This window comes from Tyto alba, unplaced genomic scaffold, assembly GCF_018691265.1.
Source record: "Tyto alba isolate M040663 unplaced genomic scaffold, T.alba_DEE_v4.0 Super-Scaffold_8, whole genome shotgun sequence".
Classification (NCBI taxonomy): Eukaryota; Metazoa; Chordata; class Aves; order Strigiformes; family Tytonidae; genus Tyto; species Tyto alba.
Window position 1 is genome coordinate 19911117 of NW_024881329.1, and position 14590 is coordinate 19925706.

General features: G+C 46.4%; 1 protein-coding gene across 8 annotated transcripts in view; it reads left to right on the forward strand.

The window, feature by feature from the left end:
* The window catches only part of DEAF1 (DEAF1 transcription factor), a 95681-nt gene extending 82013 nt beyond the window's left edge, over positions 1–13668 (forward strand). For 6 of the 8 annotated variants that reach the window (XM_032996450.2, XM_042784611.1, XM_042784614.1 and 3 more), the window contains 4 exons: positions 2332–2573; positions 9810–9875; positions 11657–11746; positions 12975–13668. In XM_032996450.2, coding sequence (XP_032852341.1) covers positions 2332–2573; positions 9810–9875; positions 11657–11746; positions 12975–13079 — 503 coding nt within the window. In that variant the 3' untranslated portion in view covers positions 13080–13668. The other 2 variants (XM_042784612.1, XM_042784613.1) reach the window with 2 other exon arrangements.
* Positions 13669–14590: the final 922 nt, after the last annotated feature.

The window sequence follows — 14590 nt, forward strand, 5'->3', positions numbered from 1 at the left end:
TGCTTAATACATTTCTTAACTCTGGTTTCAAGGAAAAGAATCTGGCTCCAATAATGAAAACAATGGGTTTTAATGGGAGCAATGGTCAGTACCCAGCAGGGGCAGGTCTCTGCAGGGTGCTCCCTTGTCATGGAGGTGCTCAAGGACAGTGTCTGTGCGTTATCAGGGTGGGAACCACGGGACTGGCTGCCGGGCAGAAGCATGGAGGTGTTAAGAGTAATGGTTCTCAAAGGAAAGCAGACACGGGCGGGTGCAAACAGGATTTAAATGGCTCAGCACTTCTGAAGTGATATTCCAGCTGTGCTTGTTTCTCTGAGGGCCATAGCATCCATCAGTTGGAATGGTCCCTCATTTATTATACAAATGTGTGACTCACAGTTTAAAAATCAAGGAAGCTAATTGGCTTTGGTGCCTGGAATGCTAACAGCTCTTCCACTGACAATGCAGAACTATCCAGGAAGAAATGTGGTTTCTCTGCTTGCAATACTCACTGCTTTTTCTGTGAGTTGCATTGTTCTGAAACTCCTACCTAAAGATGTGAGGAAAAAATCCAGAAATAGACTTAGTAGATTTTGGGGTAGTAAGGCTGCAGAGCCCCAAAGTTGGTGGTGCGCTCTTTTTTCTAGTAAACAATTTAGTGAGGAATTTAGAGGTTACCTGTTGATAGATGTGAGTGTCTTGGTCTTAATTTTATGGCGGATGGTGAGTATTTATTGCTAGAGTTAGAGTGAAATTTTGGAAAAGTAAGGCCAGTAAAGCCAGATAAGATTTATTCCTAGAAATGTGGCCTAAGGTGAACTTACACTGCGTATTGTTGGGTTCCTGGATCTAGATTTAATTTCCTCACACTGTGGTCTCCCAGTGTATATGCAAACCTAGTGTTATGAAAATGAGATGTTTTAGTGACACAGTAACTGCCATTTTTTGGAAACATTTTCAAAGATAAGGCTCAGACAGACATTGTGTGTTTTCTAGGACTTTAATTTTCTAACACAGGCTTTGGGAAAGGGAGGACTGCAGAGCCCCCAATAATTGAGGGGGAGGTTGCCTGGGTTCAAGGAAAGTGTGGTTAAGTTAGCAGGTAGGAGTTTAGCTTCGTTCTGGTGGCTTCCTACCAACTGCAGTAACTGTAAAGGTTATGGTTAGGATATGAAAAAGTAAAGGCTGGAGCACCTCAATAATTGGTGTTTTTTTTTTTTTTTTTTCTTTTAATGTCCCACAGAGTATATTTAGAAGTATTGCTGGGATTCTGGGCTTTTACATTTCGTTCCATGCCTTGTAGCATTCTAGTTTATACAGGAGTGAAGAGTTGTAGTTAGGATTCTGGAGAAAAGGGCCACAGACAAAAAATTGTTTCTTGAAAACTGTCCAGCACAGTGTAAAATGCCGGGAGATATTAGTGTCTGAAGCTAAAACTTCCATCTGGACTGTATACATTCACTCTCACCTTTGGGATTAGGCAAGGAGAGGTTTCAGAGCTGCAGTGAGCATTGCTGTTCAGAATACCCAGGATATTTGAAACAGCTACATAGAGCTGTGAATACCTCCTGTTAAAAGCTTTGGTGTTTCAGTGTGGTATGTGTGGGTTTATGGCCATAGTTTGGTTTATGGGTAGGATCCAGGATGAAGGGGTCCAAAGAAATCACAATTACTGAGGTTTTTTTTAAAGGGCTTCCCAACTGGTGATTTGGGAAAGTGCATGTTTGTAATATATGTAATTTTGAGGTGATGGTAACTGTCTTGGTTTTATTCCAGTTGTGGGCCAGGGTTACAGTTAAGATCAGAATTCAGGAGGTATGGGGGAATTTGGTGGGGATCTGTGCCTATTTTTTGTAGTTTTGCAACCTGAGAAGTGATATCTGTGTAGTGACATCAGGATATTTCAGAAAAGTATTGGGTCACTGAATGGCCTTACTTAGCGATAGTTAAGGGAGACATTGGATGGAACATTGTGATGATAATGCAGGAGTGGTCCCTGGGAATGCTGCTTTCACTGCTTCATCATGCCTCTCTGCAGCAGTGCACATCACAGAGGTGTTAATTCCTTCCCAGAGGAAACAATACATGTTCTTCTGTTCTTCTGTCTGCTGGGTTTGAGAGTGCCCCAAGGGCGTGTTCTGCGTAGACCGACCTGTGCGCTTTAGGTCACAGAAGGTTGGTGTGTGTAGCTGAAATTTAGCCGGATTGGAAATTTTTGCAGACCATATTTTAAAAACAAGCAGCCAAACAACACAACAGAAAAAAAAAAAAAAAACAAAACACAAAAACCCCACTTTATGGAAATGAAACACCCTAGTTCTATATATTTTATTTTTCTTTCTTTATATTCAGTGTTAACCTCACTCCCTGCCCTGGCGGTGCCCCCCACGAAAGCCATATCCCCGTCGGTGGTGAATGGGCTGGAAGTGACGGAGCAGCGGAGCTGGCTGTACTTGGAGGAGATGGTCAACTCATTGCTCAACACTGCCCAGCAGCTGAAGACTCTCATCGAACAGGCCAAACAGGCCAGCTCCTCCTTCCGCGAGGCTGCTGTCACACAAGCAAAAATTCAAGCTGACGTGGAGAGGAAAGAGGTAATTATGCCAGAGGAGGTGAGAAGACTCAGCCCAGGGCATCTTTTTGGCTGAGTGATGAACAGAGCAGTACCTCACTGGTTGCCACTGACTGTAACAGTGGTAGCACTTAGAAATTGTTTCTCAATGTCTTGAGAGCAGTATTGCCAAGAGAAATGTGAGTTATTCGTATCATGGGGAAAGGAGTAGAGTGCTCTGGGATTCCAAGGCTGCTTTCCCAGCAGCCATCCTTAAATTTATGAGATGTGGGCAGTGAATCCTGGTAGAGGAAGGATGGTGAGTGTTCAGCCATGCGATGGCTACTTTCTTTATGTCAAGTGAGCGGGGCTATCAGAGAGGCTTTTGATGGCCTGAAGAGGCAGAGGGATAAAAAAAACAGTAAGCTATGGAGTTTCTGGGGAAGATAAGCAGTGAAATTTAGAGGTGTCTTGCTGAGCATTGTGCAAGCAAAGCTGATCTCGCATGAGTCCTGTGGTAAGGCTGCAAGGCCGGCTGGCGTTACAGGAGTATTGGCTTGTACCCAGCGGCCCCTCTCTCCTCTGTAATGGATTAGCTACAAGGACTGCCCTGTTCTCCCTGCTTTTCTTCTCTTTAATTGATGCATGGTAGGGACCCTGGATTCTTCTTAACACCAGCTCATGCATGCACCCTGAATCTGGCTCCATGCGCTGCTGACTGCATTCCCCTTCTCCCCCAGATCCACAGCTGCTGGTGTGGACTCGAGGGAGAGAGGTGGGGGGCAATGTTCTGTGAGACTGGTGTCATTGTCGTTAGCTGATGAACTCCCTTCCTGTACACCACACTATCTGCTGTTGCCATCGGCGTTATTGCTAACGTCAGCTTTCCACTGAATTCATAGGCACGAGTGTGCAGCAAGAGACCTTGAAGAAATGTGTGTGGGAAGACTTTGCTGAGAACTGAGAACCCCTATGACAGTCCTTGCAGCGTCTTTGGTATTCTTTGCCACGTTGTCTCTGCTAAACTCTTCTGTACGCTGCATCCTTGATGTGCAGGTGTGTGATACGTTGAGAGTAATTCTTGCCTGCCTTCTGCCTGGGCAGACTGGGTATTCATGCTGCTGTCCAGGTTTGGGCCGTCTCCTGCTAAAAAGCTGTGTAGAGCGATAAAAAAAGATACCAAAAATTGGAAACTGACACAGTTGAGAGATGAATATCTGACTTCATTTAACTTCGCTCTCTGCTCTTTTTCCAGTTCATGTGCTGTGTTCCCTTTTGTTTATCCTTACAGTGGTTTCTGGAATGGTGGTTCAGAGTCCATTCCCCTCACCCTCTGATCCAAATCCAGCTCACTTCAGTGTAATTCTAGTTTCTTCTTGCCCCAGGAATGGGAGTTACAATCACTCCTGTGTATTGATTAAAGTGCTGACTCTACAAGGCAAGGATGAGCACATGTTTATTTCCAGAGGAAGCCCCTTTCCCAGTAACTATTGAATCCCCAGTTATACAACTTGTGTGTCTTCCCATTCTTCGTGTGTAATGGTTACCTCAACAGTTTTGTATTTTGATAAAAACACTTGCTCACGGTGCTGTTTTTTTTTTAATATCCAAATAACAATTCTCAAGCTGCCGCTGTGTGCTAGCTTCTGGAACCGTCTGGATGACACTGCAGATAGGTATTTCTGAATTCCTTCTAGTGAATTACATTTTTGGAAAAAACTCTGGGTTTCTGGGTACAGGGCTGGCATTGGAACTAATTACAATAAATGTCAAATACTTGGCTGTTTGCTTTTGTGTTGTTCAGAGGTGCTTTTCTGATTTCATGAATGTTCCCCTGATCGGTAACGCAAGTCTCTCTTGCAGCCTGAGATGTGTGTGGTCACACTGCTTTTTTTGGCAGTTAAGGTATACAAGAGGGAGAAAGAGGTGTCTTCCTGCCTTGGTGGTTGTTGATTTTTGCTGGACCAATTTAATACAAGGGAAATAGGCGCTTTATCACTACTTCGTGTTTGTTACACTGACAGAAATTCAGACTAGCAAAGCGGGGAGACTCCTTGCCACCTCCTCCGTTTGTGCGGGCGGGATGGTGGGCGCAGCAAGCCACCAGCGTGCAGAATTTCTGTGCAGCAGTATGTTCCTGGGTATTCAGAAGTGAAAGATCGTGCCATTGGGTCAGAGCTGCAGAGGAAAGGCTGTACATCAGATTAAATTATAACAGACCTGTAGACTCAGCTCTTCCTGGAAGGGTGACAATACACAGCAGGACTAAAGAAATCTCTTGGGAGCAGGTTGGATCCCAACTGGGTACACACACTTCACTGCCATGACTGTAACTAACACATCTTTAGTATTCACAGTGGTGCAGAGCTATTCCCCACTTCAGTCTCCCAGCTCATGTGGATGTTGAGTGTTGAGTTCAAGCACTTTTGAACTTGTAAACTGCCCGTATCCCTGACCATTTCCCTCTGTCACCCTGGCAAGAGGGAGGTGGCCTCTGCCTGCCGACAGAAGAGCAAGCCAGGGCTCTTGGGACAGCGCTGTCTTTACTTGCCCTCCAGAGGAAGTCTGAAGTGGCCACAAATTTAAGCAGAGCAGAAGAGAGGTGGCAAGAACAGCAAACGTGTATGAAAACTTACTTGCGTGCTAGTTTGGTTTCAGTCTTCCTAGAGAGCAATAAATTAATCAGTAAGAGTTTTTAATCACAGCTTATATGCCTTGTTGTGTATTGCAAATCACTTATGCTATTGTGTTTCACTTATTAATTAATGAGCTTTGGAGTTCATTAAATATCACAAATGAGCCACTGCTCCCATATAGCAGCAGTCTGGTTGACTTGGCTTTGCATACCAGCAGTTGTACTCCATGCCGAGCAGCGGTGGGTGCTGTTGGGATCTGGCAGAGCTCTGGAGTGGGAAAGGCAGGCTTTTGCTCCCAGTTTCCTTTAAGCAGGGGAGGTGTTTGTTCTTATCTGTGAAGTCAAAGAGCAGACATCACTGTTTCATTCTGGTCACGCTTGCTAATGATATTATCCAGGACTCTTCAAAGAAGGGGAATACATTATTCCCCTCACTGATATCGTTTTGAAGGTGCAAGTGCCAACATCAGAGAGGAACTGTGGCAGGAAGGGGGTCTGCTAAATGTAGCAAGTAAAAACCATATAAAATTGTAAATGGAGCATAAATAAGCATCTGTGGTCACGTTTCTTCCTTAAATTGGCATGTCTAATCTGAATTTTGCAGGAGGATTGGATCCCTAATTGCGGTTCCCAACACATGGTGATATCTATATAGAGAGTCCTCGGAAGCAACAGGGGAGCTGAATTGGGAAATGCTGAGCATTTTGGCATCAGGCTGTACAGCAGTGGAATATAAATGCCTGTCTTCATAGGCAATTAGTGAAAATATAGGAAAATACACTTGCCTTCCACTCTTCTCTCATGTTTGACCTGAGGGGTTTTTTTCACTCTGCCTCCATACTATAAGATTACAGCCCTGCAACGCCCCGTGTCAGGGTCTGGTGATGTCCTTAGCTGTTCTGAAGAAACTATAGGTCAGATTCCAAGTGCTGGAGCTAAAGGTTTCACCAGCAGAGTTTTTCTTGCATATAATTTTGTAATTTGGAAGTCCTCGCACACACCCTTTTGCTATCTTTGTCCTTTTTAATTTCTGTAAATTTGTTTAAGGATCATGGTTTGCTGGGCAAGTTTCAAGACTGAGGATCTCTTCCGATTTTTGTTTCCCTCTTTACCGCAAGTTATTTAGATGTTTCTGGGTAAGTCCTTGGTCTCTCTGGGCCTCAGAGCCTGCTCTTTACAATAAGGATAACACTTTGTTCACAGAGGGTTTGCATACCAGTGTGCAGAGTGGTAGGATCTCTGGGTAAAGGGCTGTGTAAAGAGACATTAACCTTATGGGTCCTAGAAATAAGGGCAGTTTGTAAACTCAAAATCTGCAGTTCCAGCATTTATGAAATATCTCTTCTGCAATAATTTCTTTTGAAACAAAATTGTTCTAGAGTCTAAGTGGTTAAAAATACCTTTCCTGTTGTTTATGCTGTCTGCAGTATCTCATGTGCCTGTTGATGATGACTCCTTAATTAATAAGCAGAGCCCTCACAGAGTTAGTTCCAGACACGAAGCTGACTGTTTAAGAAATGATGATGGCTGTAAGGCTTGTGCTTTCTGTGTGTAAACAAGAGGCGCATATGCAGCTGGTGCTTAGCCAGTGCACAGCTTTATATTTGCAAACACCAAATATAAGTTACATTTATGTTACTTAGAAGTCTTGGGGAACATCATTCTGAAAGAAAGGCAAACCATAAACCCTCCAGCTTGGTGTTTATATTAAAATTCATCATGCTTATTGCAAAAAAATGAAAATATCAAAATATTTGTAAGCTTTTTCTGAATTGCAGCATTTTGCATGGGATTCGTTAACTGCAACTGCTCTGTCAGAACTTCATGAAGCTGCTAAGGAAAAGTTCACCACTGTCATTATTAATTAGCGTGTGAGCGAGTGTATCTGATCCTTTGGTTACTATCTGAATGTTGGCTTTACTGCTTTTTTTGATTTAGGGAAAAACATTTAGGAAGAGAGTGAGTGGGGCGACAAAGTCTCAGTGTCTCGTAGAACAGATATTTGACAACTAGCAGGACCGGCCCAAAGGGAAAGGATTAAAGACAGTACTTTATACAGAGGTCTCTCTGCTTTGGCAATGTAATTTTTTTGAGTGTGCATTAAGCCATTGTTTATATCAGATAAACTTTAGGAGGGGGAGAATACATGAACTCAGCAAATTGTGTGCCAGAAGATTTTGCTGGAAGATAATAATTCAGGAAATGTGTTAAACAGTTTTTCTGTGTAAATTCAAAAGAATCAGTGTTGAAATCTGACAAGGGTTTTAATTGAAATAGCCCCCTGTGTGATGCAGCGATGCCTTTGGAGCCCATCCCATTTGAAAACAAGGTGGAAGATTAAATCAGCTGACAGCTGGATCATCTTTTTTAGAAAGATTAAAACAATTCAGGGCTAGAGAGTATGAAATTAACCTAAAAAGGGTCAGGTATTTAAGAGTATGAAATGAACCTAAAAAGGGTTGGCAGTTTAAGAAATGTTGCTCTAGGAAGCAAATAATGGCTGCGTACTCCAAGGCAGCAGTGAAGACAGTTGAGAATTGTTGGTTATCGGTTCTCTGGAGCCAGTTTTGTGAGAGATCAGGATGTATCTGGCTTGAGCCTCTCTCTTACAACACCTTTTCCTTTTCCATAGTTTCTGCATGGCTCCAATTCTGCACACCGGGGGCTGCGCAGAACCAGAGGACTCGCTATGGGGCTGGATAAAAAGGAGACAGAGGGGGGTTAAAGGTGGGGTTTCCATCAGGAGGGTTCGGGGGCTGAGAGCAGAGGTGGAGGAGTTGCTGTGGCTCAGGCAGGGCCGAGGGAGACTGAGCTTCCTCCGGGTGCCTCTCCCATTGGCAGAATCCCTGGAGAGCAGGATCAGCCACACTCGGAGAGGATGGAGTCTGGTGGTGGGAAGGGTTTTCATTTCACTTCATTAGAACTGGAATTCGGCGTGTTCAGCCCCAGCACTGTCTCTGCATGGGCTGTTGCAGAGGGGACGGTACTAGCTGGGGTTTTGTGTGCAGAGGTTTTCAAGCCGGGTTGAAATCCAGCGCACCGCGTGCTCTGCTATCTGTATTTCCACTTTCTTCACTAAAAAGAAGTTTAGAAACATTATGAAGTTTTCCTAGGCCAGTACTCTTAACATGGGTCCTTTGTCTTTCACTTAAGAGTGGAAAGCTCGTTTTAACGTTTCCTGAAGAATCCGCAGTTGCCTGCCAGCCCGGTTCTCTGCCTGTGTGCAGGGTGGCAGAGGGCAGCAGCTGCGGCACAGGGTGTTGTGTCCCAGCTTCCCCATGGCCAGTGCTCACTGACATTAATGATTCTCTCAAGAATCAAGTTATTTTCTTCCTGTGACACAACAGGATTGATTATTAGGCCAGAGGCCACATCTGAAGCTTGCTGGCATATTCCCTGTCTTCACAAGGACTTTTTGATTCGGACACAGTTTTGGTTCTGAAAACAGTAATTTGAAATTTCCATACATGTGATGCATACCTTGCCTACGCAGTACTGGAAGCACTGGGGCTGTTGTGTGTGGCTCCTGGCTGGCTAATTAGCCTGATCTTGCCTATTTGTCAAATGTTGGCAGAACCCAGTCACACCCCTTGCAGTCTACAGCAAGAGGTTTCCCTGCCACCTCCTCCATGTCCCTTGAGTTTTTTAATTTGAATTTGTGTCATGGTAATATAAAGGTTTTGAAGGTTGTGATTTCACAGGAGAATAAGTACTGTGATGTCAGGCCATAGAAACACTTGTAAATTAAGCCTTTAATCTCCTTATATGTTGGTTCATACTCCTGGATAAACCTGCTTTGCCTGAAGGTGGGGGTTCAGCTTTTTTCTTACTGTTCCCAATAAATTTGAATCAGGGTTAGCACATAATCAAATTGGGATCAGTTTTTGATTCCTTTGGGTTAGGACTCCTATCTCAGCAGTGTTGGCCAGGCAACAGGTAGAGCAGCACCCGGCTGGACTTGAACTGGTTTGAAGTAGATCTGCAGCACGCCCCAAGTGTGCTTTGAAGGTCCCTTCCAGAGGACTGCTTAATTCAAAAACTGTTTGAAAACCCTTTTATGCTTCTGTTAAAAGGAGGAATAATGGGTATGGTTGATGCTGTTTCTCAAGTCTTGAGTGTGTTAAATTTATTTGGGTTTTTTTTCCCCTAATCCATTCCATTGGGCCGTGCCATCCCTCCAGACTCCTTTTGTCTGTTAGTGCATTAGGATTGTTGAACTTGACCCAAAATTTGGCCCAAGAAGATGGCACTTGGCCCTATTACCTTGGCATTTTCCTCATGTTTCTGTTGCTAATACCTTAGGTCCTCGTGTGTGGGGGGGTGCAGTTGCCTTGTGGCAATTAAGCCGCCTGTTTAAGGAGGAGTGCTTGGCTGGATGAACTGGGGAGAGTGGGGTTTGTGTAAAAGCTGCACGTAACTGGCAATTTGTCACCACAGACTGTTTTCTCACAGACTTCATCTGTCTCCACGTCAGGGCACAGTATCCCTCTCTTGTAAAGGCAGAGTGAGGTTCCTCTTCAACTGCACTTTCGGGCTTGCTGGAAGCAAGCTCGTTGTCAGACCCGCCGTGCAGAGCTCCCTTTTCAACCCTTCACATCATACTCTGGCTGGGAAATGATGAATCTGGTATATTTTTCCTTGCAGCAATATCAGAACCAGTTATTTCAACAAACAGAAGATGTGGATGGGAAAACAGAAATCATCATCAAGGTAAGCTGGGGATGTCTCATATTTTATGAAGAGTCTTTTGTTCTTGGTCTTGTTTTTCTTGTCATTTAAAGATGCAGAGTGTTTTGTCATTGCTACAGAAGTCATGTATTCCGTGTCTGGCCTGGCCTTCTGGCGGAGATCTGAGCTTTCCTTAGCAGGACTAATGCTCTGTTGGAGCAGAGCGTGTCCCCTTTCCCAGGCCTTCCAGGGTCTCCCAGTCCTTTGTTGTCAGCTGGCCAGGTCAGCCAGTCTCCCTCACCTCTGAGCAGTGGCCTTGCAGCGCTGATGGGTGGCTGTCACTGAGCTGTGACAGGAAGGAAACTCTCTTCCTTTCTGTCCTGTGAACTGGTTTTCAAAACTGCGTGATGCCTTCTGGCTTTTGGAGCGGGAGTATGAGGTGAGTTAGTCCAGGACCCGTGATTTAAGCCTTTCCAGCTGTACGTGTTAGTTATCTAAGATCTCCAGGTACACACTGTGTATTTTCAACATTTTCCAATGCCGAACAGGTTGTGCACAGCCTCACTCGGGCACCCCCTTTGGGAGAGGCTTTGCAAGTCCCAAAGAGCAGCTTTAAGGCCCTTTTTGGTGGCTTGAATCCCCGGCTGCACATCAGGAATACAAAAATACAAATACAGTTCAGTCACACCAACTCTTAATTGTAGGTACATTGATAAGACGTGAGCAGATGGTGTGATGGACTCGGTGTTAATCAGGGTGCTGATTGTTGGGTTGGTTGTGCTCAAAAGAGAGAAGGAGCTGGTGGAACTAAAGAAACGCTTCCTGTCGCGGCCTCACACTGCTGCTCTGACGTGCTAATGATTTGTCAGTAATTTAATGAGTTGGAAACGGAATGCTCTGTGAAGTGCTTATTTTTGTGGTAGTTCAATGATATTTCCACCTAAATGACAGGTTATGTTAATTGATGTCACTGAGATAAGATTAAAGCGCTAGACACAAAAACTTCCTTTAAAAACCAGGTGTGATTTTTCATCCATGTATCCTATCTTGTCTTCTAGGCTTAAGTCCTTGCTCCTGTTAGAGCTTTCTTAATTTTACTCCTCTGTCTTGTTTCCTTGTTGGGACTCCGCTACATAGTCATGTTGCAGAGTGGCAAAGGAACAAGCCTGCTCAGCTTGTGGGAGCAGATCCCTTTTTCCCCTCTGAGAATAGGGAAAGATCAAGCTGAAGTGTCCCATCCTTATGCCTAATCTTGTTGTCCTTCCTCAGACCCTCTCTCAGACATACGCAGAGTTATAAACCAAACAAAACCACCAACTGAGTCTGCCTTTAAAACTTTAAATTTGAGATAAACTCAGAGGTTGGGGGTCGGTGGCCTGTGCGTAGCCTGTACGCTGCCGTTGGGCACACGCCGGCCCGTGGGTGCGGGTGGCTCCTGCTGAAACCTGCAGGAACCTGCCCGGGGTTGTGAGACACGACCTGCGTGCAGGGAGGTGGCTCTGGGGTGGGACAGATTTCCGTGACCACTCGGTGTCTCCCCCACAGTTCTGAGGGGCTTATTGCCCACCAGAAAGGGAAATAGAGGTACATTCCATTTTCCAAGGTGATCCCTGCTAAAAAGGCGAGGAGAACAGGTCTCTGAAGGAGTGTCCAGAAGCCACTGGGCCTCTTTGTCTTGTGTTTGTGTGTTGAGGATATGTTGGGAAATGGGGACTTTACCACTGCTCCTGCGTCCCGTCGCATTACAGCACTTGTGTTACACTCCAGTGATCTCCCTGTTGGTGTTACCTCTGACGTGGCCACTTTGCCATCCATTTTCACAGCAGTCTTGTGTCAACTGCGGCCGTGAGGCGACGAACGAGTGCACAGGATGCCACAAAGTCAACTACTGCTCCACTTTCTGCCAGCGAAAGGTATGAGCTTGTTTGTGAGATGCAGATTCCACTGTCTGGAGAGGGCTGTGTGACCCTGGGGAGAGCCAGACAGGCAGCTGGAGCAGGAGCCCCGTGCGGGTCGGCAGCCTCAGCACCCCCAGCACACCCTGCAGCGACGGGTCCGGATCAAATTGGGGTGGGGAAGGTCCCAAGATTTGCACAGGCCTCCTCAAAGTTGATCTAAAAACCAGAGAACCACCAGAAATGGGAGCATGGGCACCTCACCGTGTGAGTTGTGGGGACCAGTTAGCACTTTTACCAGCAGCACTTTTACAACCCTCCCCTGCCGCTTCCTGGTAAACTGACCGCTCCTCTGTGTCACAGAGGACACAGTTCTCTTACTCTGTACATTATTTCTGATGCTACAGATGATACAGTGAGACAAACTGTAAGATTTTGAGCATGGGAGGTGGAAACAGGTATGAGGAAGTACAGTGGAGGAAGCTGCTGTGCTTCATGTTTTGCACAGGTTCCTTACAAAGGCCCTTGGCACCCTGCTCCTGAGGGAAGGTTAATTTAGTCTGGCCAGGGCTATGGTGCTGCGGGCTGTCCAAGCTCCAGTCTGAACCAGCTGAGGCCGTGTGTATTGAGTAGCTGAAGGATTTAGACTGTTTCTTTTTGCCTGTAACAAGGTGTAATGGTGGCCAAGAGAAGTGGTGGTCAGTAACAGTTTCCCTGAGCTTCCCCTGTATTTACGAGCTGCGATGTGTGACCTCAGGGCTGAGCAAGTTACAGGAGCATTTTGTTAGTTCTGAGTAGAAGTTGCAGTCGGTCAGTCCTGGGAGGAATTGCTCTCCTCTTCTTTGCCACTGCTGAGCTTGGGCCCCTCATGTGGCGCTGCCCCTTGGGAGCACCAGCCTGTAGCCAGCTGCCTTTCAGGAGCGGGTTTAAGTCAAGGTGCTGACTTGGTTTTAGTAAATTTTCCACGTCCTAACTGACACTGATGCCCTGTTTTGGCTTTGGGATCGAGAAGCCAGCATTCTGCTTCGTTTGGGTCCGCCTCTAATATTGACCCAGCATGAGGTTCCTTTCCTGTCCGCCGTTAGTCTCGTTTGGCCGAGCTGTAGAGACCTGCTGTAGCCCGTCTGTGCTGGCGAAAGCGCCTCTCAGCCAGAGCTTCTGCTGGGGCCCCACGTGCTTCTCCAGGCTGCGCGCTTTCCGAGGGCCCGTCCTCCTCATGGGCTTTCCCTCTGCTCCTCCCTCGCAGGACTGGAAGGACCACCAGCACATCTGCGGGCAGTCGGCCACGGTGACGGTGCAAGCGGACGAGGTGCACGTCACGGACAGCGTGATGGAGAAGGTCACTGTCTGAGCACTCCTACCTCTAACCGCTGACGGGCGGCGCGGTGCGGCCGGCTGGATCGGCAACGTGATGTGAACGGTCTGTCCTGTACACACCACACTCTTCTCACTAGCAAACTCCTTTTTGAAAGATTTTTTTGATACTGTGACAGCATTTGCCTACTTCCGATCCCCTGCCAAAACTTTGAATAACACAGCGACTGTGAAAAACTTGTCTGGAAAAAACAAACCCCACCTAACTGCAGCCTCGCAGCGGGGAGCCACCTGCAGCTTTGCCAGACTGGAACCTCCACCATGTGGATTACGGCAACCTCATCATCTCTCTTGAGATGAATCTAAAGCAGGTGCTGCAAACAGATTTGCCAGTGTTTCCTTCTCCCTGCGCCTCCCTACCTCTTGTTTGAAAAAAGAAACAGACCTTCATTTGGTTTATTTAATTGCCTTGAAAAAGTCAGTTGAAGTTCTTAGTTTGCCATTGGAAGGACTTTTTTCTCCTGTGTTCCCTCTGTGCTGGGCAAATTTGGAACACACGGGAGCCTCTGCACTTGAATATAAGTGAAAAATAACAGGTTGTTAAATAAAATGCGGTGAAAGCACGAGCGTGCCGGGCGGTGCTGTCTCATTCCCGCGGCAGCGCTGTGCAGCGAGTGGCTGCTGGGAGTCGGTGCGGCCGCACCGCCGCCGCGATTCCACACGTGCGTCTCTGCTCTCCGTCCCCCTCGGAGTTTGCTTGGCGAGGGAGGTGCAGCCTCATCATGTGCTGTGCCTTGGCTGTAGCGTCCGTATCAGATCTGACCAAAACCCAAAGGTTTTGGCCAAAATCAGATCTGACCAAACCCAGTGGGAGGGCGCATTGATAGGGCGCTGTCCCCTCATTGCCTGGCAGTAGCTACCAATTAAAGCAGTGAGCATTTGGAAGTTACTTGCTTCATTCACTGCCACAAAATCATTTAATTATTAACGTACTTCTTTAGTAATTTAGGCTAATCAGGTGCCTTTGTGTTGGAAGTGCAATGCCCCAGGCTCGAGGAGTCTCAGCAGACACACACACCTATGGTTGGTTGGTTATTTTTTTAGCCTCGGGCACTATAACTGTGAGCACTTACTCGTCCCATCTGCTTATTTGTGCTGATTTTGGATTGGTGGGTGAAGAGGATTACTGGTTAGTTCATGTTCCAGGAGGGGCCACCTCCAAATCATGGAGCAACCCAATCCAGCATCATCAATGCCTTCAAAAGGAGAAATTTCTATCCAGAGATACAGCAAAGTGGTAATAGAGAAAAATGTGATGGAAAAGACTGAAGTCTTGCACTAGCGGTTTCTGACAGATCCATTCCATCCTCCATGAATCTAAGACCTTGTTACCTCACACTCTGTGTGTTCCGAGCAGGTGGCCGCTGGTTTATGATCTCCTACAGCATTTGCTGCAGGCTGAGACTCCTCAGGCGTGCCCATCGCCCGGGTTCGTCTGCAGCAGCACCTGCGGGGAGGCGGCAGAGGGGACCCTTCTGCTGGGGTGAC